Genomic DNA, 23,232 nt, shown 5'->3' on the forward strand with positions numbered 1-23,232 from the left:
TGAAAACAAGAACGAGAAAAGTTCTAACATGTCCTTATATCTCCTGCATATTTCCTTTGAAAAATAAATAAATCAATCCTGAAAAGGTCCTTGGGAGAGAATGAAATTGACAGTGGAAATTGAAGTGAAATTTTAAAATTTCCCAGATTGCTTTAGTTGGGAAAGTTTTAAAAGTGCATCTTGTCAACTTACAGTGATTTATTTCTTAGAACTAAAGATCAGGTTCTATGTAACTTATAGACCACTAAATAAAATAAAATTACTGTGTTCTGTGTAAACATAAAATTGCTGTGTAAATATGTAAAATACTCCCCCTATTATTCAATGGTCCAAAAGAATGTAAACATATTCATGAGGGAAGCATTGCTGTTCAATTCTGTTGACCATCATCTAATGAACATCAGGTGGGGCCTGTTTTCCAGATGGTCTCCCCCAACCAGACATCTTCCAGATGTTTATGTTTTAAATAGTCCTCAGTGGTCTTGATGCTGAAAATTCCCCTCCGTCTTAATGAAAACCCTCCTTGGTCTTAAGAAAGGAGGTTTTAAAAACAAGTCAAATTGCAACCCGTGTACAATGGAAGTTCCTTTGTCCCCTAAGGTCGCTCTTTTTTGTTTGTTTGTTCTCCTCCCTGCAGTGAGAGAGGAGAAACCAGAAGGAAAAGACCCTTTGTCAGATCTCCAGGATATCAGCGACAGTGAGCGAAAAACCAGCTCGGCCGAAACGTCATCAGGTAGCTTTTAGGTGCAGGTGCCGATTTCAGCGCAGTAGCCACGTTTGGGCTGAAGAATTGAGATTGCCATTTTTTTATTTTCCATTTTCCCCAGGGGAATCGGGATCGGCTTCAGAAGAAGAGGAGGAGGAAGAGGAAGAGGAGGAAGAAGAATCCAGCAGCGAAGAGTCTGAAGAGGAAGAAGAGGAAGAGGAGGAAGAAGAAGAGGAGACAGGAAGCAATTCAGAGGAAGTGTCTGAACAGTCAGCTGGTTAGTAGTAGAAAACAACCCTCGTTTCATTCTGCTGTAGTTACAAGAATCCTCACTTAATGGCACTAAATGGGATTGGAATATTATGTTAGCAAAAACTCCAGAAGAGAAGGATTTAGGGGTAGTAATTTCTGACTGTCTCAAAATGGGGGAACAGTGTGGTCAGGCGGTAGGGAAAGCAATTAGAATGCTTGGCTGCCTAGCTATGGTAGAACAGCAGGAAGAGGGAGATTGTGCTCCCGCTGCATAGAGCGCTGGTGAGACCACATTTGGAACATTGTGCCCAGTTCTGGAGACCTCACCTACAAAATTATATGGATCAAATGGAACAGGCCCAAAGACAGGCTACAAAAATGGTGGAAGGCCTTAAGCATAAAACCTATCAGGGAGGACTTAATGAACTCGATCTGTATAGTCTGGAGGACAGAAGGTAAAGGGGGGACATGATGGAAACATTTAAATATGTTCAAGGGTTAAATAAGGTTCAGGAAGTGTTTTTAATAGGGAAGTGAACACAAGAACAAGGGGGCACAATGGGGGAAGATTAGAAGTAACGTGAGAAAATATTATTTTACTGAAAGTAGTAGATGCTTGGAACAAACTTCCAGCAGACGTGGTTGGGAAATCCACAGTCACTGAATTTCAACATGCCTGGGATAAACATAGATCCATCCTAAGATAAAATACAGGAAATAGTATAAGGGCAGACGAGATGGACCAGGAGGTCTTTTTCTGCCATCAATTTTCTATGTTCCTAACATCAGGTGGGCTGCATCGTTAGCAACAGCAGTTGGTAGTCCCAGTTGTGGTTACATAAGGACAAAATTTTGATCATATGTCGGGAAACATTACTATAGTTGTAAGTGCAAGGAATAGTCATAAGGCCATTTTTCAGCACCGCTATAACTCCAGTCACCAAACAAATGATTACGTATCATGGTCCTGTATGCCGACAGTTGGCAGAACCGAAATATAGATTTATGCCAGTGGTTATTGCTCAATCTTTTGACTTCTTGGCTCAAGGGACAGTCCATCCTCTTCTTGCTGTTCTAGATTGCAACACCCAGAACCTTCGGGCTGTTAGTGTGTGGGTGTGTTTCAGTTTAAGCTGTTCCAGTTTTTTTTTTAAACCACCGCAGTGTTCTGGGAATCTGATTTCCGTTCTCTCTTTTTGTGAAACAGCTGCTTTTGCTTCTGAACTGCATCTTTCATCTGTCTTTGCAGAAGAGGTGAGCGAAGACGAAATGACCGAAGAAGAGGAACGAGAAAACGGAGACCACCTACCAGTTGGTAAGGAAATCAGGTGGAGGCGTGGGCTTTCAGTTTATGTCCTTGTCTCTTCTTCAGGCCTTCTAGGATAGTTCAGAAAGTCGGAATTATTTTCCCTGGGATGATTCACTTTCATTCTACACTGCTCAAAAAAATAAAGGGAACACTTAAACAACACAATATAACTCAAGTAAATGAAACCTCTGCGAAATCAAACTGTCCACTTAGGAAGCAATACTGATTGACAGTCAATTTCACATGCTGTTGTACACATTCAGCTTTGTACAGAACAAAGTATTCCATGAGAATATTTCATTCATTGAGATCTAGGATGTGTTCTTTGAATGTTCCCTTTATTTCTTTGAGCAGTATATAAAGGGAGGCTTGTTTTTCAGGACTTAACCCTCCTTAACATCATAGCAAAATTGCACTTGGATTTATATGCCACTTCACGGTGCTTTACAGCCCCCTCTTAAGTGTTTTATAGAGTTAGCAATGCTGCCCCCAACAATCTGGCTCCCCTTTTTACCAACCTCGGAGGGACGGGAGGCTGAGTCAAACTTGAGCAGGTCAGGATCGAACTCCTGGCAGTCAGCAGTTAGCCTACTATCCTGCATTCTAACCACTGTGCTACCACAGCTTCATGTAGTTACAAATATGGAGTTGGGTGGCTTGATTTAGCCTCACATGAAGGTTGAGTCTGTATTACTGCTTGGCCTGTCCAGCCATGTTTCCCCAAAACCATAAAGGTTGCCCAGATGGCACATTGATAGGAAAAGGGAAACAGTTTCCAGTTTCCAGATGGCACAGTTACAGGAAAAACTTTAAAACTGCCCAGATGGCACATTTACAAGTATCATCATAATAATCATCATCATTTCTGATATAAATTAAATTTATATGCCGCCCCTCTCCGAAGACTCGGGGCGGCTCACAACATATAAAAAACAGTGTACATTGAGATAAAAATAAGTTAAAATTAAGAGTTACACTTTAAAAAGAAACTAAAAAGCCTATTAACGTGCACACATCCCATTCAGCAAGCTTACTATACATTCATTGGCTATGGGGTAGAGTCTAATAACCCCAAGCTTGGTGGCATAAGTGAGTCTTTAAACTCTTATGCAAGGCAGGGAGGGTGGGGGCTGGGGGGAGTTGATTCCAGAGGGCTGGGGCTCCCACAGAGAAGGCTCTTCCCCTAGGTCCCGCCGAGTGACATTGCCTAGTTGACGGGACCTGGAGAAGGCTGACCCTGTGGGACCTAACCGGTCGCTGGGATTCATTATGGTGATTTTAGGTGATTCTGTCAAAACGTCACACTTGTTACTAGGTAGAGTAGCCCAGGCTCAACAATCAGCCCGCCCTTTCTATGACATCAGAACTGCCGACCAATGTCCGTAGGGGATGGTCCCCTGATGGCAACCCAACCCAACCAATCCCACTGCAGTTAACTGACTCAAGAGGTTAAATCACTTTTTTATTTTCGCTTATTAAGGCTCTCAAGCCATGAATGGCTTTAAAAAGTAGGTTCCAGACGGTTCATGAGAAGATAAACTTTCAGAATTTGCGATAGGCATTTAGAATCCCTTTTATGTCTAAAATGCCAAATATAAACAACAAGGGCCGTTTTTGGATGGGAGTTCAAAGCGGCTTCCCCCGATTTGATTCTACCATTTCAAGTTACAGAGTCGAGATTTGACCAGGATTCTGTGGGAAGCGAAGCTGAGGAAGATGACATTGTTGAAGGAAGCCCACAGTCCAACGCCATGACGGAAGGCGAATATCTTCCCGATTCCCCGATCTCTTCGCCCGTGGAATTGAAACGAGAGCTGCCCAAATACCTCCCAGCCCTGCAGGTGAGACGGACCTCATACAGGTTGAGCCCTCAACTTAACAACATTCATTTAGAGACCAGTTCAAAATTACAACGGCGCCGAGACGAGCAGTTGGCACAAGGATTCACTTATCAAATCTGCGAGAAATGTCGTAACTTGGGGGCAAAGCTCGCTTAACAAATGTCTCATATAGAATAGAATAGAATAGAATAGAATTCTTTATTGGGCAAGTGTGATTGGACACACAAGGAATTTATCTTGGTACCTATGCTCTCAGTGTGCATAAAAGAAAATATAGATTTGTGAAGAATCAGGTGGTACAACACTTAATGATTGTCAGAGGGGTCAAATAAGCAATGAAGAAACACTATTAATAAAAATCTTAGGATACAAGCAACAAGTTACAGTCCTACAGTTCTAAGTGGGAGGAAATGGATGATAGGAACAGATAGCAACAGAAAGTTTGCACTCAGTTGTTGTAAGTCGAGGGCTGCTTGTCCATTGCGTACCTTGGTCCCCCTCCTGGGCTGAGCTGACCTATATAAGAGATAGCTCTTCCCAATCCAGGAAGTAACAAGCTTCCCACCTTTTTATGTTTTAAAAGCTACTTATAACCCATTGTTACACCCCTAGATTTCCTCAGAAGGAATAAAAAAAGACACCCAAATATAACTAACCATTTAAATAAGGAGTTTAGCTTCCTAGCTACAAATCTTCAAAGCTATATATATATGTGTGTGTGTAACATTTTTGCTGATAATGAAAAGGATGTACCAGATGTATATATGTGTATATGTATGTGTATGGATGGATGGATAGATAGATAGATAGATAGATAGATAGATAGATAGATAGTTCCCAAAATGATTTTTATTTTATTTTTCGCTTCCTTCATTCTTGCACAGGGCTGCCGTAGCGTGGAAGAATTCCAGTGCTTGAATCGGATCGAGGAGGGGACTTACGGTGTGGTGTACAGAGCGAAAGACAAAAAAACAGGTAGGATTGGGATGGGTGGGTGGTTATTTATTGATTTATTTGATTTTTATGCCGCCCTTCTCCTTAGACTCAGGGCGGCTTACAACATGTTAGCAATAGCACTTTTTAACAGAGCCAGCATATTTCCCCCACAGTCCGGGTCCTCATTTTACCCATCAAGGATGGAAGGCTGAGTCAACCTTGAGCCGGTGATGAGATTTGAACCACTGACTTTCAGATCTACAGTCAGCTTCAGTGGCCTGCAGTACAGGACTCTACCTGCTGCGCCACCCCGGCTCTTTTATGGCGGGTATTAAACTTGAGCACAATGCAAGGTAGTTAGAGGACATTCTCTAATGCTTAACTTCCACTTTAAAGAAAAACTGGCTGAGATACCGAGGTTCTAATGTACCAATAGCCCTAGCAGCTTCCGAGGCCAATTACTCTGCCAGTCCAGCCTACCTTGCAGGGTTATTGTGAAGAAACAAAGGCATGCTCTGTATGACCACTTGAGCTTCTGAACGAACGACAGGATAAATATGTTGTCCCAAGGACCCAATTTTTCATTTCTCACAAATCCTTTCCTTTGACCCCACCCTGTTTTCCAAAACCTGGTGATTGAGTCCTTTTTAATTCAATGATTTTAAAAAAAAAATCATGGTCATTCATTTTTGGAGCCCCAGCCTTCAATATTTTTAAAAATTCTTTTTATCAGGTATGCTGGGGTTCAGAGATTGAGAATCTGGTTTGGAGTTAGTAAACGGGTTTTCTGGACTCAGGCTATGATTTCTGAATTAAAAAACAAACAAACCTTCGCTTGGCTTTGAAACACTCCATGCCCCGTTTAGTGGACAGATGGGAAAAGAACTAAGCTGCCTGTGATCAAATTATGCTCCTCTTTTATTATTATTATTATTATTATTATTATTATTATTATTATTATTGTTATTATTGTTATTATTGTTATTGTTGTTATTGTTATTATTGTTATTATTATTATTATTATTATTATTATTAATTAATTAATTTATTTCTCAGATGAAATTGTGGCCTTGAAGCGATTAAAAATGGAGAAGGAGAAGGAAGGATTTCCGATCACTTCCCTACGAGAGATCAACACCATCCTTAAAGCTCAGCACCCGAATATTGTCACTGTTAGGGTAAGCACATTTTTGGTTGCTAGAGATTCTTTCATTTTTTGTTTAAAAAAACAACAACGTGCCACTTACAACACGACCACAATTGAGCCCAAAGCGAGACATTCGTTAATTCGGTTTTGCCCCATTTTACAACTTTTCTGGCCACTATTGTCAAATGAAAACACTGCAGTTGTTAAGTTACCATATTTTTTAGAATATAAGGCACACCTATAAAATGTTTTGGGAGAGGAAAATATGGTGTGTGTGTGTGAAATCTATCTGTTGTGGTTGGCTCTAGGCCAGCTCCTGTAGCTGGGGATTTTGATGTGGATCTGTGGGAGTCCTCTGTTTATAGAAGACCTGTCTGGTGGCCAACTGCCTCGGACAGTGAAGATAAATCACTAGCAGAGGCAGACAGTGGTGGGGAAGAGTCAGACTGCGGAATGGGTGCAGACAGCCCACCAGCTAGTTCCCCAGCTAGAGAGTCCTTGGACTCAGAAGGGGAAGATGTCATGGATGACCCTATCTTGAATCCCCATGTTCGCAGGATCCTGGGATGGAGGGAACAGTTGCGCAGGCGCCAAAACAGATAATAGAGTGCAGCTGTTCAGGGGGTAATTACACTGCTGAGACTATGATAAATAAGGAAGGTTTTGGACTGCTGGGCGTGGGCATTTATTGTTAAAAAGAAGATTGAGCAGCGTGGGGCTGCTTTCTGTTTCGGAACTTCTGTGAACTCTGACACACTTAAGCTGGAAAGGGCTGTGAGGATTTGAGTGTGAAATTCTGACTTTATTGCTCCATAAATTACTCCTCTGCTTTGGCACACGCCTCGAGGTCAAATGGACTGTTGGTGTGAGTAATTCGCCTCTGGGGACTAATGAAACAGTAATTTTTTGTGTGTGCTTTTCAAGCCTTTGACTATAAAAGAGACTTTCTGAATTTGTTTGAATTCATTCTGAATGAATTAACCCAATAGCCAGGCAGGACACCTACCAGATAATTCATCTGGCTAGCGTCCTTAGTCTGGTCAGCTACAGCACATCATTTTATCCCCTGGTTAGGGCTGGGGAAAAAAACCTTTTTCAAAGGGAATAGCAATGAAAGCAAGCCTGCAACGACTTAGGGCTGGAAATTTTTTTTGGAGGGAGTAGCAATGAAAAAATCCTGCAAGCCGGAAAGATTGTTAGCACCCCCGTAGCAATGAAAACAAGCCAGGAAGGGCCAGGAAGATCGCTAGCATCTCATTAGGGCTGGGTGGGAAAGCTTCGAAAAAGCTACATTCAGAGTACAAGATGAAATTTTCAGCTGCTTTTAGGAGGGAAAAGGGTGCGTCTTATACTCCAAAAATATGGTAGTTAACACAGTTATTATGTGACTCCCCCCTTATGTCTTGTGATTTCACCCTACTGGAATTTGAATTTTTCAGTCCCTTGCTAAGAATATTCCAAGAGGCAAGCATTTCCCCTGACAAATGTATTTGTTATTTATTAAATTTATATACTGTCTGCCCCACTGATACAGCAGTCTATTGTTTTTTTTAAAAACCGCTACGAAGGAACGAGAGCTAGTAAGTGGGCACGACGGGGAGTTCATTGCTATATTTTTCTTTCCTTGGGATCTAGGAGATCGTTGTCGGTAGCAACATGGACAAGATCTACATAGTAATGAACTACGTTGAACATGACCTCAAAAGCTTGATGGAAACCATGAAACAGCCTTTTCTGCCAGGTGAGACCCAGTTACACCCCTTCTCTTGGGTGAGAGAGACTTCTAAGTTTCGGCTTTTTTTACACTCCCAATTTTTGAATATTCCAGGGGAAGTGAAAACTTTGATGATTCAATTGCTCCGCGGGGTAAAACATCTCCACGACAACTGGATTCTGCACCGGGACTTGAAAACTTCTAACTTGCTCTTGAGTCATGCTGGTATTTTAAAAGTAAGCCATTTTTTGGTTTGCCTTAATTCTGTGCCCTGCAAGGTTACTGTCCTCCTGCAAACTCACCACTCCAGTTAAAATACAGGCATAAGGAACAGCAGAGATTTACATATTTCCCAACAAATCCTTTCCCTCCTTCCTTCCTTCCTTCCTTCCTTTCCCTTCCCTCCCTCCCTCTCTCCCTCCTTACTTCCTTTCTTTTCTTTCCTTCTTTCCTTCCTTCCCTCCGTCCTTTCTTCCTTCCTTTCTTTTCCTTCCTTCCTTTCCCTTCCCTCCCTCTCTCCCTCCTTACTTCCTTTCTTTTCTTTCCTTCTTTCCTTCCTTCCCTCCGTCCTTTCTTCCTTCCTTTCTTTTCCTTCCTTCCTTTTCCTTCCTTCCTTCCTTCCTTCCCTCCCTCCTTCCCTCCCTCTCCTATAAATTGGAACTTGGGAGAAGGCCAAGGTTTGGACTCTGATTTATTTCTCGGATGTTTACCGGGACACTGGCAATCAATTCTATACATGTAATTCGTAATTCTATGTATTTACTCCAACAAGCCTTCTATTTTCATCTCTCGTTAGGTTGGAGATTTTGGATTGGCCAGAGAATATGGTTCTCCCTTGAAGCCTTATACCCCAGTTGTCGTGACGTTGTGGTATCGAGCGCCCGAGCTCTTACTTGGCGCCAAGGTTTGTAATATTGCTGGCTAAGGTTTTTAAACGGCAGCTCTTTTTGTAAACGTAGTTTCCCTTTGTATCTTGGATTCCAGTCTGCCATAACTTTGAAGCATGTTAAAAGAATAGTTGTAAGTTGAGGACTTTCTGTACAAGCAGAGTTTGTACAGCGACTCACGGCCATCTGCCAAAATTTATGTCGCTAAGTAAGGAATTTGTTAAGTGAGTTTTCGCCCCATTTTGCGACTGTTCTCGCAACGTTTGTTAAGCGAGTCATATTTATTTATTTATTTATTTATTTTCTATACCGCTTATTCCAAAGCAGACTCAGAGCGGCTAACAAATGCGATAAATACAATAATATTAAAATACAATCACAAATACATAATAAAAATCAGTAATAATAATAAATAATAACTTTAAAAGAACCATACACACACAGCAGTCAATCTAATTCCAGGGCTGCTGGAAAAGCCCGGTGTTAATGGCTTTCCAGAAGATTGATAGGGAGGAGAATAGTGCGAATCTCTGGGGGCAGTTGATTCCACAGGGTCGGATCCGCCACAGAGAAGGCTCTTCCCCGAGGTCCCGCCAACCAACATTGTTTGGCGGATGAGACCTGGAGAAGGCCGACTCTGTGGGCCCTTACGGCCACAATATGGCTTACCCATGATAACAGGGTCATGTGACCCCGTCGTAAATACGATCCAGTTGTCAAGCATCCTTAGATGTCAATCACGTGACCCTGAGGATTGCTACAGCAGTTGTAGGTCTGAAACATGGCCATAAAGTCAGGTTTTTCAGGGCCGTTGTAACTTCGGACATTCACCAAGTGAATGTTGTAAGTGGGGGACAACCTCTGCCTCCGGGGCCAATCAGAGATGCCCAAAATCATTTCTAGTTTCCGCTACGTCCACCTCAAACTGATTCCAATCTTAAGGACAGTTCTCCAGAATGTTTGACACGCTGCTGTTTGACAATCCCACTGAGTGGATTTCCCATTTTTCCCCCTTCTCTTTCCCAGGAATATTCCACAGCCATCGACATGTGGTCTGTGGGTTGCATCTTCGGAGAGCTGTTAACCCAGAAGCCACTTTTCCCAGGGAAATCCGAAATCGACCAAATTAATAAAGTTTTCAAAGTAAGTAAACGGTGGCACTTACTCTCTTATCCCTTGACTTAAAAGCTGGTTACAATGCTGTCTGACAGCAGCCAAGATTAACATTCACACCTATCCACCAATCAAGCTTGTGGCGTAGTGGTTAGAGTGCAGCACTGCAGGCTACTTCCGCTAACTGCTAGCTGTAGTTCAGCAGTTTAAATCTCACCACCGTCTCAAGGTTGACTCAGCCTTCCAGCCTTCCAAAGGGGGCCAAATGAGGACCCAGATTGTTGGGGGCAAGAGGCTGATTCTGTAAACCGCTTAGAGAGGGCTGTAAAAGCACTATGAAGCGGTATATAAGTTTAAGTGCTATTACTATTGCTATTGTCAGTTTTATGATGGAACAGAGGGGTCTTAATATTTCATCAGAACAATGTCAGCTATGAAGGTATGTGTGGTTTTTGCAGTTTTGGCCAGGTTGCATAACTTTTGATAACAAATGCAAAGAGATTGAGGCGCTAGAAAAAGTGCAGCGAAGAGCAACAGAGATGATTAGGGGTCTGGAGGCTAAAACATACAATGAATGGTTGCAGGAACATGGCATGGCTAGTCTAGTAAAGAAAAGGACCAGAGCGAGACCTGATAGTGGTTTTCTAGTATTTGAGGGACTACCACAGAGATTAAGCACCAGACAAGGAACAGTGGATGGAAACTGGTCAAGGAGAGATTCAACATGGAAATAAGGAAAAATTTTCTGACTGTGAGAACAATCAACCGATGAAGTTGCCTTCAGAAGTTGTGGGAACTTTCAAGAAGAGACTGGACTGCCATCTGTCAAAAATGGTGCAGGGTCTCCTGCTTGGGCAGGGGGTTGGACTAGATGACATTTATTTATTTATTTATTTATGTATTTATTTATTTACTCACTCACTCACTCACTCACTCACTCACTCACTCACTCACTCACTCACTCACTCATTCAAGTTTTATGCCGCCCTTCTCCTTAGACTCAGGGCGGCTTACAACATGTTAGCAATAGCACTTTTTTAACAGAGCTAGGCTATTGCCCCCACAATCCGGGTCCTCATTTTACCCACCAAGGATGGAAGGCTGAGTCAACCTTGAGCCGGTGATGAGATTTGAACCGCTGATCTTCAGATCTACAAGTCAGCTTCAGTGGCCTGCAGTACAGCACTCTACCCCGGCTCATACAAGATCTCTGCCAAATCTGTTAAATCTTTTAAAATGAAGACTCAATCATCCAGGTCAAGAGCATCAGAAAAGGTTTTAAGGTTTACATTCGCAATACATTTTGGAGAGAAACCCCTGTGGTTTGTATGGAGAGAGTTAATACATTCCAAGGAATCTGCCTAACTTAAATTTTCATTTTCACTGAAGAAGTTATTTGGATGAGCAACGGGGCATCTCAGTTTATTAAACTTCGGCGCAGTTCCCATGATTTAATCTTTTTCAGATGATTTGATAAGAAATATAACTGTGACATGGGCTGGATTTGCCTGCAGAGTGGTGGCAAGGGCAGGCAGAGTTATTCAGTAAATCTGGTGTAAAATCGGCCATTGAGATCCATTCACTCTTCCTTTTGTAATTATGGCTGCCTTTTTGGAATTGACTAATCGGGATTTTGTCAATTCCGATGGTGTTCAAGCTGTTTCATTATTATTATTTATCGAAAACCTGTTTTTAAATGATAAGCATTCTCAAACCTAGCTCCCTTAATCTTTTGCTTTCTTGTTTTACAGGACTTGGGAACTCCGAGTGAAAAAATCTGGCCGGGTTATAACGAGCTGCCAGCGGTCAAAAAAATGACCTTCACAGAGTACCCATACAACAACCTCCGCAAACGGTTTGGTGCCCTTCTCTCGGATCAAGGATTCGATCTCATGAATAAGTGAGTCGGGGTGCTCCTTTCGAGAAAGCAAGCAAGTCTGCTTTTTCTGCGATCGGAATCTGGGCTCTATTCCCACCCCAGGGTTAGATAAGGAGAGAGGCAGCTGTCATTTCCTAGGGAATTTTGACAGTTAATCCCAATCCTCTCTGACCATTACCCAAGGACAAATTTATTTTATTTATTTTATTTATTGGATTTGTATGCCGCCCCTCTCCGCAGACTCGGGGCGGCTAACAACAATGATAAAAAACAACATGTAACAATTCAATTTAATAAAACAACTAAAAACTCTTATTATTCAAACCAAACATACACACAAACATACCATACATAACTTGTAATGGCCTATGGGAAGGAATATCTTAACTCCCCCATGCCTGGCGACAAAGGTGGGTCTTGAGTAATTTGCGAAAGACAAGGAGGGTGGGGGCCGTTCTAATCTCTGGGGGGAGTTGATTCCAGAGGGCCGGGGCCGCCACAGAGAAGGCTCTTCCCCTGGGGCCCACCAAACGACATTGGTGGACAGGACCCGGAGAAAGCCAACTCTGTGGGACCTTATCGGCCGCTGGGATTCGTGCGGTAGAAGGCAGTTCTGGATGTATTCTGGCCCAATGCCATGTAGGGCTTTAAAGGTCATTACCAACACTTTGAATTGTGACCGGAAACCTATCGGCAGCCAGTGCAGGCCGCGGAGTGTTGCAGAAATGTGGGTGAATCTAGGAAGCCCCACGATGGCTCTCGCGGCCGCATTCTGCACGATCTGAAGTTTCCGAACACTTTTCAAAGGTAGCCCCATGTAGAGAGCGTTGCAGTAATCGAACTTCGAGGTGATGAGGGCATGAGTGACTGTGAGCAATGACTCCCTGTCCAAATAGGGCCGCAACTGGTGCACCAGGCGAACCTGGGCAAACGCCCTCCTCACCACAGCCGAAAGATGATGTTACTATGTCAGCTGTGGATCAAGGAGGACGCCCAAGTTGCGGACCCTCTCTGAGGGGGTCAATAGTTTCCCCCCCCCCAGGGTAATGGACGGATAGATGGAATTGTCCTTGGGAGGCAAGACCCACAGCCACTCCGTCTTGTGTGGGTTGAGTTTGAGTTTGTTGACACCCATCCAGGTCCCAACAGCCTCCAGGTACCGGCACATCACTTCCACTGCTTCGTTGACTTGACATGGGGTGGAGATGTATAGCTGGGTATTGTAGATTTGCCTTTATTTGTTTTATGTTTGGATAAAATCCAGGTTTTTTTGTTGTTGTTGTCCCTAAGTCCACTGATTTGCACTCCACACCAAAAGAAAGCATTGTAATAAGCCCACTTGTTCCTACAATTTTATTCAAGGGTATTGTGGGAAATCACAAACCTATATCAGGCTTACCCAGCAGGGGGCAGTATTTGGCTGATCTTGATTGAGCTTGGTCCAGGGCCTGAAAGTTGGGATGAGAAATTGATTCCCCCCCCCTTCCTTCCCTTCCCTTCCCCTGCCATCTTCCTTCCCTCTTCCTCCTTCCCTTTCCCCTCCTTTCCATTCCATTCCTCCCCTCTTCCCCCTTCTCTTCCCTTCCCTCTTCCCTTCCTTCCCTTCCCTTCCCTCCCCTCTTCCTCCTTCCCTTTCCCCTCCTTTCCATTCCATTCCTCCCCTCTTCCCCCTTCTCTTCCCTTCCCTCTTCCCTTCCTTCCCTTCCCTTCCCTCCCCTCTTCCTCCTTCCCTTTCCTCTCCCTCCTTCTCTTCCTTCTCTCTTCCCATTCCCTTTTCCTCCTTTCCTTCCCTTCCCTCTTCCTCCCTCCCTTCCCTATAGTACCTCAATACAAACATTCATTTTTAGCTTATTTATATATTGCCAACCCAACTGGTCTTGTACATAGTACTAACAGATGTGAATTCCGTTTTTTTCAGTTTATGCATTGTGTATTTCTGCTTTTTCCAGATTCTTGACCTATTACCCCGGGAGAAGGATCACTGCCGAAGACGGCTTGAAGCACGAATATTTCCGTGAGACCCCACAACCCATAGACCCCTCTATGTTCCCAACGTGGCCGGCCAAAAGCGAACAACAGCGAGTGAAACGTGGCACAAGCCCACGACCCCCAGAAGGAGGGCTGGGATACAGTCAGCTGGTAAGTTCTAGTCCTGCCTTAGGGTTGAGGTTAGACCAGTGCTTCTCAATTATATTCAGAAACACGTCCCCCCCCCCCCCCCCCAGGAAGAAGTAAACATTTTGCACCCCACACCAAAAGGATTGTTTGCAATATTTGGGATGTTTTCACTGAAAAAGCTCAAGGGGCTTATCAACATGATTGGGGTGTAATGTGTTTAAGTGACCCCCTTAATTTATTTGGCTTCATGCTGTCTGCTGCCAACATTTTTAGACACAGTAAACGTACCGGTCATTCCTCGTCTCCCACCATAGTCACAGTGAAGCCAAGCGCTACATACGCTTCTTTGTCATATTTCCTCGTCTGAGCTCTGGAAGACTTGTGTTTGTCTCATGATCTCCACCTTTCTCCTCCTTTCTTTTCACCGCTGTTAAATATTTTTTTCATGGTGTCTCTTAAAGGATTTGTTATCTGCACTTCATATCTCCTGCTCTGTGCTGTGTGGTATTGTTCGGTGCAAAAAACCCTTACGGCCAAACCCCCCCCCCCATGCTCCCTGGGATCATGCCTCTCCCCCCCCCCGGCATTGCTCTGCCCCCCCCCCCCCCCGTGGGGTGGGACGCCCCACTATTTAAGAAAGATTGGGTTAGACTCACATTTATGGCGATTGCAGTGCCTTGAGGTCCTGTGATCGTCTTTTGACAAGCCAAATCAATACGGAAGCCAGATTCACTTAACAAACACGTCAGTGACTTAGCAACAGTAATTCACTTAACAACTTTGGCAAGGAAGGTTGTCTTTTGGAGCAGGATTCGCTTAACAATGGACTCCCTCAGCCACAGAAATTTTGAGCTCAATCGTGGGTCGTAAGCAGTGAAGGGCTACCAAGGTTTTTACTACCACAGGCGTGGCTTATGCAGGCCGCCCTGCATTTTCTTTCAACTTCTTTCAGTGCAAATTGGGTGCTCTGGGGTGGAGCTCCATTTTCGCTACTCCACTGTGTCCTCCTCCCCCGCCCCCCCATCCAGGCAGCAGCCCACCCCTGGTTGTAAGTCAATGTGCGCCAGCTCAGGAAGCTCAATCTGCCCAAGGAGCTGCTGATCCAGTTCTACAGAGGAATCATTGAGTCTGTCATCTGCACCTCTATAATTGTCTGGTTTGGTTCTGCAACCCAACAAGACCAACACAGACTTCAGAGGAGAATCAGAACTGTAGAAAATGGCTGCCAACCTGCCTTCTATTGAGGACCTGTATACTGCACGAGCCAATAAGAGGACGATAAAAATATTTATTGATCCTTCACATCCAGGACATAAACTGTTTCAACTCCTACCCTCAAAACGTCGCTACAGAGCACTCTGCTAAACAAATAATTCCCTCAATACTGTCAGACTTTTTACTAAGTCTGCACTTCTATTTCTACTAGTTTTTTCTTATTCTTTATCACCTTTTTCCTCCAACTTAGCGCTGTATGACTGTAACTTGTTGCTTGTATCTTGAGATTTTTATTAATAATTGATAGTTTCTTCATTGCTTATTTGATCCCTTTGACAATCATTAACTGTTGTCCTTCATGATTCTTGACAAATGTGTCTTTTTTATGTCCGCTGAGAGCATCTGCACCAAAGACAAATTCCTTGTGTGTCCAATCACACTTGGCCAATAAAGAATTCTATTCTATTCTAAAATATGTCCTTTTGCCTCCGCAGGGCGACGACGACATAAAAGATACCGGCTTCCATTTGACGACCACGAACCAAGGCGCGTCAGCCGCAGGGCCTGGATTCAGCCTGAAGTTTTAAAACAGAGGGGGCCGAGGGCTCAGTCTTTCGAGAGGAACCGGAAAGGAAGGGAATTTGTGTTCTCTGGGGGAACGAAAAATCATCAGGCTACGCTGATTACTTATTTTATTTTTTGGGCAGAATATTCTCTGCAGTTGGGACCAGCTTCTGGATCAAAGTAGAGAAAGTTGGATTCCTTTTTTAAGGATTGGAATTAATCCGAGAAAACCAAGGACCCTTTCAGGGAGAGAGGGGGAATAAACACCACTACCATCATGAGAACATAATCCCAGTTAACTTCAAGAACTATTTTTTTTAAGAAAAAAAAAGGAAAACACCTCTCGTTTCTATTTATGTTCTTCCCATTCAGATTAGTTTCTTTTTTTCCCCTTGCTTGTACATATGTAGAATAAAAAAGAAAATGATTTTTAATTGTTTACTCAGTACAAATTACCTTGGGGTTGGTTTTTTTTTTGCTCTCTTTATCCTTGAGTATGATTGTATTTTAACACTTGGTGAATTTTCCTTCTAGCTTTCCAACAGTGGCTTTGGGATCAGGCAGAAGAAGAAGAAGATGTAAAAGGATGTCATGTTTTACGGCTCTTGGGCTAGGAAAAAAAAATCAGGGAAACCGGACAAGGATGAACACAATTTCTCCTGGGGTTTTTTTAGGGGAGGAGGGGGAAGTTAAGTCTTTAGCATTTTCTTCAGGTCTTAAAAAGAATTGCCCACTGGCTGAGTTGGGCTGACTGACTTGAAAAATGTGTTGATATCTTACTTTAATCCAATTGCAGACAATTTGCATCAGATGCTGAAAGAAAGAAAGAAAAGAAAGAAAGAAAAGGGAGAGGAGAAATGAAAATACAGATTGTGATAGCGTAGTTTGCCTTTTTGAGATGACTTTGATCTAGTTGTTAGCTTCCAAGCATTTCATAAGGTAAGTTAACTACTTTCAAGATTTGTGTTTTCAAATGCACCTGTTCCTGACAGCTTCCTTCGCCATAAACCATTCAGGATGATTTTAGACAAAACTTAATTTTCAAGGGGCCAGCTGAGATTTCAAAAAAGCAAATGCTGCCTTTTTTTAAAAAAAGGTTTCCAAAAAAGAGATCATGTGTGTGTTGACAAGAATGGATTGAAATTTGCAAAGCTGTCTGAATGCAGCAGGGTTGATTTTGGCTTTTACGAACACCTCCTTTCTCTGAGAAGGGATAACGGTAGCCTGGAAACATCCTAAAGTGAGCATAAAATAAGTGTTCTGCTGCATTACACAGCGCAGCTGTTTTAGGGTGTGAAACCTCATGAATTTCTAAACTGAAAATGAATATACATGACATCCCTATGTGGTGAGTTCTCAAATGCCCCCTTGTGCCTCAGGTCGGATTCTCGAAGCCTGTTGTATACATATCTGTAGGGAATACTCAACTTACAAGCCTTTGTTTAGTGACTGAAATTAACAGTGGCGTTGAAAAAAAGTGACTTGCGGTTGTTTGTTTCACTTAACGGCCATTGCAGTTAAGATTGAATCTCAGTAGGCTCATGGTGAACTCATCCTTCCAAGGTCAGCAAAATGAGGACCCAGATTGTTGGGGGCAAGAGGCGTACTCTATGTAAACGGCTTAGAGAGGGCTGTAAAAGCACTGAAGCGGTGTATAATCTAAATGCTATTGCTATTGCAGCATCCCCACGGTGACTGGATCAAAATTAGGGCGCTTGACAGCTGCCATTCATTTAGGATATTTCCGCTGTCCCAGGGTCATGTAATTTGCGAATTTCACAACAAGCACAGTTGGTGAGGGAAGCCAGATTGACAGGAGCTATCAGATGTGGTTGGTAAATCCACAGTAACTGAATTTCAACATGCCTGGGATAAACATCTATCCATCCTAAGATAAAATACAGGGGATAGTATAAAGGCAGACTAGATGGACCTTGAGGTCTTTTTCTGCCGTCAATCTTCTCTGTTTCTTCGATCAGAGAGAGAGATGACAACACCCCCCCAACCACAAAATAACAAATCTTATGTGTGTTTTTTCCTGTCTTCGCTGTTTCCGCTCCTTGCCTTGGATGGAATCAGAAAATTGAATTAATCAGATAAACCATGATTCAGCTAACTAAAGATTAGAGTGACTATGAATACAGTCTCTATGCCTTTCTGTGGAGTCTTCTTATTTGCATGAGGAATGCCTGGCATTTTCTCTAATGGGGCTGATTAACATTGTTTGCCCAATCATGTCTTAACGCTTCCAATGTGGCTTACGAACATTGTTTGTTGCCCAAGAATGTCTGGGCTTTCCTTGTGTCTGACAAATTGAACTGAGTCAGGGTGTCCTGAACTCATAACTCAGTATTATTTCTCAAGCTTGGCTATTTTTAGATACGTAGAAATTTTCCCAGCCAGTTAAATTTCATTGCTGGGAAGCTAATAAGCCTCAAACACATGTCTTTGTGTGTTTTAATTACAGTGGTACCTCTGTAACTTACGAATTTAGTTCGTTCTATGACCAGGTTCTTCAGTAGAAAAGTTTGTAAGAAGAAGCAATTTTTCCCATAGGGATCAATGTAAAAGCAAATAATGCGTGCGATTGAGGAAACCTCGGGGAGGGGGGAGGCCCTGTTTCCTCCCAGGAGATTCCTAGAGAGGCCCCACGGAGGCTTCTCCCTGCCTTTTCTGGTTACAGTTTTTTAGGCTCGGGTTTGTAAGTGGAAAATGGTTCTTGAGAAGTGGCAAAAAAAATTTGAACACCCGGTTCTTATCTAGAAAAGTTCATAAGTAGAGGTGTCCGTAGGTAGAGGTACCACTGTATACGATCATGTCTCGGGGTAATAAAGTGTTCTCAAGCAAAAAATAAATATCAGTATGGAAATGCTTTATTTTATTTAAAAGGGTACAATGTATGGTGAAATTCCTTAAGAATCAACTGTTCTGTACCTTTCCAGAAAATATATATGAGCTGGCAAATTCTTTCAAAGGCTGTTGACCCAAGTTTGTTTGTTTGTTTGTTTTTTTAATGCAAAGGTTTAACGAAGGAATTCTTCTTTTGATCCTTTCTTTCCTTTCTCCCTAAATAAGGCAGAAAACCCAGTTTGTAATTTGGAGGAGTACGTGATCTCTAATCTTAGGTAGTGCGTGAAACTTGAAAACTTGGTTTTGCATAAGATCTGCTTTGCGGGGAAAAGCTCAGCCCAGGAATTCACTGTATGCTGGGATGTTTTGCTAAACTGTACGACGACGAAGGCCTTGGCTATACAATTTTAGTTGCGCCTCTGTTTTGACGAAATCCAAAGTCCCCAACCCTACGCTACCTGATGTTTATTGTGGGGGGGGGAATTGAAGGAGGGATGTTTTTAAATATGCCATCTTGAACAGCATCGGGAAAGACGAAAAGACAGATTTAATAAAACAATCTCGTAGCAGAGCACTAAGCTCCAGATTGTAGCAGAAGGTAGGTGAAAATATAAGTGTAAATGGTTCCTAATGAATATTAGCAACTTTTTTTAAAAGCAGCTCTTTTAGCTTGTGTCATAGCCTATTTCTTCTCCCCTTGGAACCTTTTTATGACTTCGACTACACGTCCTATCATTCCCGGCAGGTTTGGCCAAGAATAACAAATGCAGGGAAGAAACCAATATTTTTGCAGTCTCCTTCTGGAAGGGATAACCTGGGAATTTTGGTTTTTGTGAATGCGGATCGGCTGTTGAAAGTGCAATGCGGCAACAGAGGTGAGGAAGTGGATCGGCGTAGAGTGACTTTGGTGTGTGTGTCTGTAAGTCCTTGCACACAGTCCACATTAACGCTTCAGCCTGACTCTCCAAGAATATGTGGTCAAGACTTTGGTTTTTTTCTTCACGATGCAAGTGTATGTTCCTTCGTTGATGGCGTTGGCGATGATGCTCATGTGATCACCATTCAAAAACAGGTAGCCAGGATAGGAATATTCTAGCAGTTCCTTCTCCTTATACCAACTGCATGGGGGGGAGGGGGGGAGGAAGGAAGGAGAAAAAGACAAACAGGATGGAAGGAAAAGGAAAGAAAAAACAGGAAAGAAGGAGAGAAAGAAAAGCAGGAAGGAAGGGGGGAAATGAAAAAAAGGAAGAAAAAAGAATGAAGGAAAAAGAAACAGGAAGGAAGGAGAAAAAGAAACAGGATGGAAGGAAAGGAAGGAAAAAGAAAAAACAGGAAGGAAGGAAAAAATGAAAAAAGGAAGAAATAAAAGAATGAAGGAAAAAGAAACAGGAAGGAAGGAAGGAAAGAAGAAGGAAACGAAGGAAAAAACAGGAAGGAGAGAAAGGAAGGAAAAAAGGATGAAGGAAGGAACGAAAAAAAGGACAAAGGAAGGACAAATAGAAACAGGAAGGAAGGGGATAGAAAGGAAAATAAAAGAATAATCAGTTTGATCAATTGTACAAGGCTTAGCCCATGCAACATGCTTAATAAAAAGAGGCCACATGGAGATCTTTTTTAGCCTGTAGATTTGGCAGCTACGGAACCATCCTTTTAAAAAAGGACATTTTAGCCTTAAAAACTTTTTCTCTGGCATTCCTCTCAAGAGTCCCCAAAAAATCCAGATGCAAATAACTTACTGAACTTTCCCCTTTTTGTGAATGATTTTTTGGCCACATCGGAAAGTAACGTTCCGGCCTTCAGGAACTATACGGGTCTTCATCCTTGGGGGCGGCAGAGTGGGTACCACTGTCGGAAAAGGGAAATCTGGAAAGTGGGAAACAACAGAGTCATCAGCTGAGAATTAAAACAAGGCAACTAACACAGTTATCCCTCACCAAAAATTTTAAAAAGCGATGTTTGATCCAGAGTAGCGATCTTTTTGGAAATGCCCTGCCTTGCATTTCCTGATCTGTTAAAATCTGCTAAATCCCTAAATTTCTTTCGGGGGTTTTGTTGGTGACGGATTTGAACTCTGCAAAGAGTTCATTCTTTTTTCTTTGGAATTGTTTTCATGTCACCACCCTCCCAGGACAGATGTGGAGCAAACGATGATGATGTTTTGCTGGGATTGTGACAGAGCGTTGTCACTTCCTCCCTTCCCAACTCCATTTAGAAAACAAATTTTGGGGTTTTGGATTTCCCAAAGTCCGATGATGCAGAGAGATTCTTGAACTCTGGCAAAAATATTACACCAGCAGCTCCTTTCTACTAAAAACTAATTACTATTTTATAGCCGTGTTTCCCAATCTTAGCAACTTTAAGAAGGCTGGAGCCATTCCTAGAATTCCCCAGCCAGCATGGCTGGCTGAGGAATTCTGGGAATTGAAGTCTGCCCCTCTTAAAGTTGAGAAATACTTGTGTAGAGAATTTGCCACAAAAGGAAGATTTGAGAATTACCCAAGCAAAAATCACAGCTGTAGGGGCAGTGCTTTTTCATAAACCGTTGGCGCGTTCGACAGTATCCTTTTCGACTCCATGATGGGCATATAAACAGTCGGTCTTTGCAGCCTGGAAAAAAATGTATTTTTTAAAAAAATAACAGGATTTCACTTTAAAATTCCCAAGAAGAAAAGCTGGAAATGTCACCTCTCATTCATTTTGTGACTGACTTGATTTTAACCTTACTATTTACGCAAAAGCGAGGTTTTGGTGGCCCAACTTAACTAAAGCGCAGGATAAATAATAATAATAATAATAATAATAATAATAATAATAATAATAATATTATTATTATTATTTTTATTATTATTATTATGTCAATACAGCACAGCAAATGAGATCACTATGCTGGATTTCGTATTTCATCACCAGTCGGGCGCTTCCCAAGCACCTTGGACTGTCGCGTGATGTAGCGGCGAATTATGTTTGCCGATCCCAGTAAAGCGGCCTTTTGCAATTGACAGATGGAGATTTTGTCAATTCCGATGGTTTTCAAATGTCTGCTGAGATCCTTTGGCACTGCGCCCAGCATGCCAAGTACCACTGGGACCATTTTCACTGGCTTACGCCAGAGTCGTTGGAGCTCAATCTTTAGATCTTCGTATTTCACTAATTTCTCTAGCTGCTTCTCCTCAACTCTGCTGTCTCCTGGGATTTTGATGTCGATGATCCATACTTTCTTTTTCTCCACAATCAGGATGTCTGGTGTGTTATGTTTCAAAATTCAGTTAGTCGGAAGTCCCACAGTAGTTTTGCTTACTCATTTTTGACCACTTTTTCGGGCTTATGATCTCACAAGTTCTTTGCTATTGGTAGATGGTAGTTCTGGCACAAGTTCCAGTGGATCATCTGTGCCACAGCATCGTGTCTAGGCTTGTAGTCAGTCTGTGAGATCTTTTTGCAGCAGCTGAGTATGTGATCAATTATTTTATCTCTTTCTTTACAGAGTCTGCACTTTGGATTGTCTGTCGGTTTTTCAATTCTGGCTTTGACAGCATTCGTTTTAATGGCCCGTTCTTGTGCAGCCAGTATTAGTCCTCCTGTCTCCTTTTTGAGTATTCCACTTGTAAGCCATGACACTTGTAAGACATTATGTCAGTACAACACAGCAAACGAGATCACTATGCTGGATTTCGTATTTCATCACCAGTCGGGCGCTTTCCAAGCACCTAGGACTGCGTGATGTAGCGGCGAATTATGTTTGCCGATCCCAGTAAAGCAGCCTTTTGCAATTGACAGATGGAGATTTTGTCAATTCCGATGGTTTTCAAATGTCCGCTGAGATCCTTTGGTACTGCGCCCAGCATGCCAAGTACCACTGGGACCACTTTCACTGGCTTATGCCAGAGTCGTTGCAGCTCGATTTTTAGATCTTCGTATTTCACTAATTTATTGTTGTTGTTGTTGTTGTTGTTGTTATTATTATTATTTAGATTTGTATGCTGCCTTTCTCTGAAAACTCGGGGCGGCTCACAAGATTAATTAATCCATAAGCAGCAACCTTGATTCTCCCATCATGGTTAAAGTTTGGATTTAGCTGGAAAATTAAACAGGCTGGTTTACTTTTCTGGAGGAAACTTGAGGATGGAACTTAATCCCAACAGCTCAACATTTTAGCACTTTTCTCCTCCTGTGGCATGTAAAACTGGTATATGAAGCAGCTTCTTTATATTTCCTAAAGATGGAGCCAACTTTAGGGGGGGTGGAGAATAACTTTTGTTGATGTTTTCACAAGTTCCAATACACAAATCCTCTCCTGTTCTAATTTTGCTGAGGTTTTTCAGAGTGCCGAGAAGCCACCGGCATCGATGCTAAAGGAGGGGATGAGATACAGCTGATTTCCAGAAAATAAATATTTAGTATAAACGCAAAGAAAAGAGAACATTTTCAATTGATCAGATTGGTAAAGAAAATAATTCCACCCATTCTTTGTAAACGGGCGTGGACTGCATGTTTGGCACGACAAAGATTACCACTACTGCCAATTCAAACAGTTTGAAACACAAATAGTACAATAAAATATAGATATATATTTCGTCCCCTGCTCTCCACCGTCTCAGATGCTGTCTTCCACCACAGCTCAAATGTTCTCTGCTCCAAGAGGTAAACTCCCTTCAGCTGAATTTCAACTTTGGATTAGAAACCTATCATTTTCTCTGCCCA

General features: G+C 42.5%; 2 protein-coding genes across 30 annotated transcripts in view; one reads left to right on the forward strand and one right to left on the reverse strand.

The window, feature by feature from the left end:
* LOC139171209 (cyclin-dependent kinase 11B) overlaps positions 1 to 16,136 on the forward strand; it is a 28,231-nt gene extending 12,095 nt beyond the window's left edge. For 8 of the 28 annotated variants that reach the window (XM_070759154.1, XM_070759158.1, XM_070759173.1 and 5 more), the window contains 13 exons: positions 638 to 733; positions 828 to 983; positions 2,208 to 2,273; positions 3,939 to 4,108; positions 4,993 to 5,083; positions 6,101 to 6,222; positions 7,827 to 7,932; positions 8,020 to 8,141; positions 8,702 to 8,809; positions 9,819 to 9,935; positions 11,657 to 11,805; positions 13,734 to 13,923; positions 15,612 to 16,136. In XM_070759154.1, the coding sequence (XP_070615255.1) occupies positions 638 to 733; positions 828 to 983; positions 2,208 to 2,273; positions 3,939 to 4,108; positions 4,993 to 5,083; positions 6,101 to 6,222; positions 7,827 to 7,932; positions 8,020 to 8,141; positions 8,702 to 8,809; positions 9,819 to 9,935; positions 11,657 to 11,805; positions 13,734 to 13,923; positions 15,612 to 15,704 (1,586 nt within the window). In that variant the 3' untranslated portion in view covers positions 15,705 to 16,136. Of the gene's footprint in view, positions 1 to 637; positions 734 to 827; positions 984 to 2,165; positions 2,274 to 3,932; positions 4,109 to 4,992; positions 5,084 to 6,100; positions 6,223 to 7,826; positions 7,933 to 8,019; positions 8,142 to 8,701; positions 8,810 to 9,818; positions 9,936 to 11,656; positions 11,806 to 13,733; positions 13,924 to 15,611 lie in introns of all 28 variants that reach the window. The other 20 variants (XM_070759157.1, XM_070759172.1, XM_070759153.1 and 17 more) reach the window with 3 other exon arrangements.
* A 2,400-nt stretch (positions 16,137 to 18,536) lies between these two features.
* The window catches only part of MMP23B (matrix metallopeptidase 23B), a 28,048-nt gene continuing 23,352 nt past the window's right edge, over positions 18,537 to 23,232 (reverse strand). The window contains exons 6-8 of one of the 2 annotated variants that reach the window (XM_070759189.1): positions 21,028 to 21,138; positions 20,268 to 20,394; positions 18,537 to 19,649 (exon numbers count right to left, since the gene is read on the reverse strand). In XM_070759189.1, coding sequence (XP_070615290.1) covers positions 19,475 to 19,649; positions 20,268 to 20,394; positions 21,028 to 21,138 — 413 coding nt within the window. In that variant the 3' untranslated portion in view covers positions 18,537 to 19,474. The remainder of the gene's footprint in view (positions 19,650 to 20,267; positions 20,395 to 21,027; positions 21,139 to 23,232) is intronic. The other variant, XM_070759190.1, reaches the window with a different exon arrangement.

The sequence above is a fragment of the Erythrolamprus reginae genome, chromosome 8 (genome assembly GCF_031021105.1).
Source record: "Erythrolamprus reginae isolate rEryReg1 chromosome 8, rEryReg1.hap1, whole genome shotgun sequence".
NCBI lineage: Eukaryota > Metazoa > Chordata > Lepidosauria > Squamata > Dipsadidae > Erythrolamprus > Erythrolamprus reginae.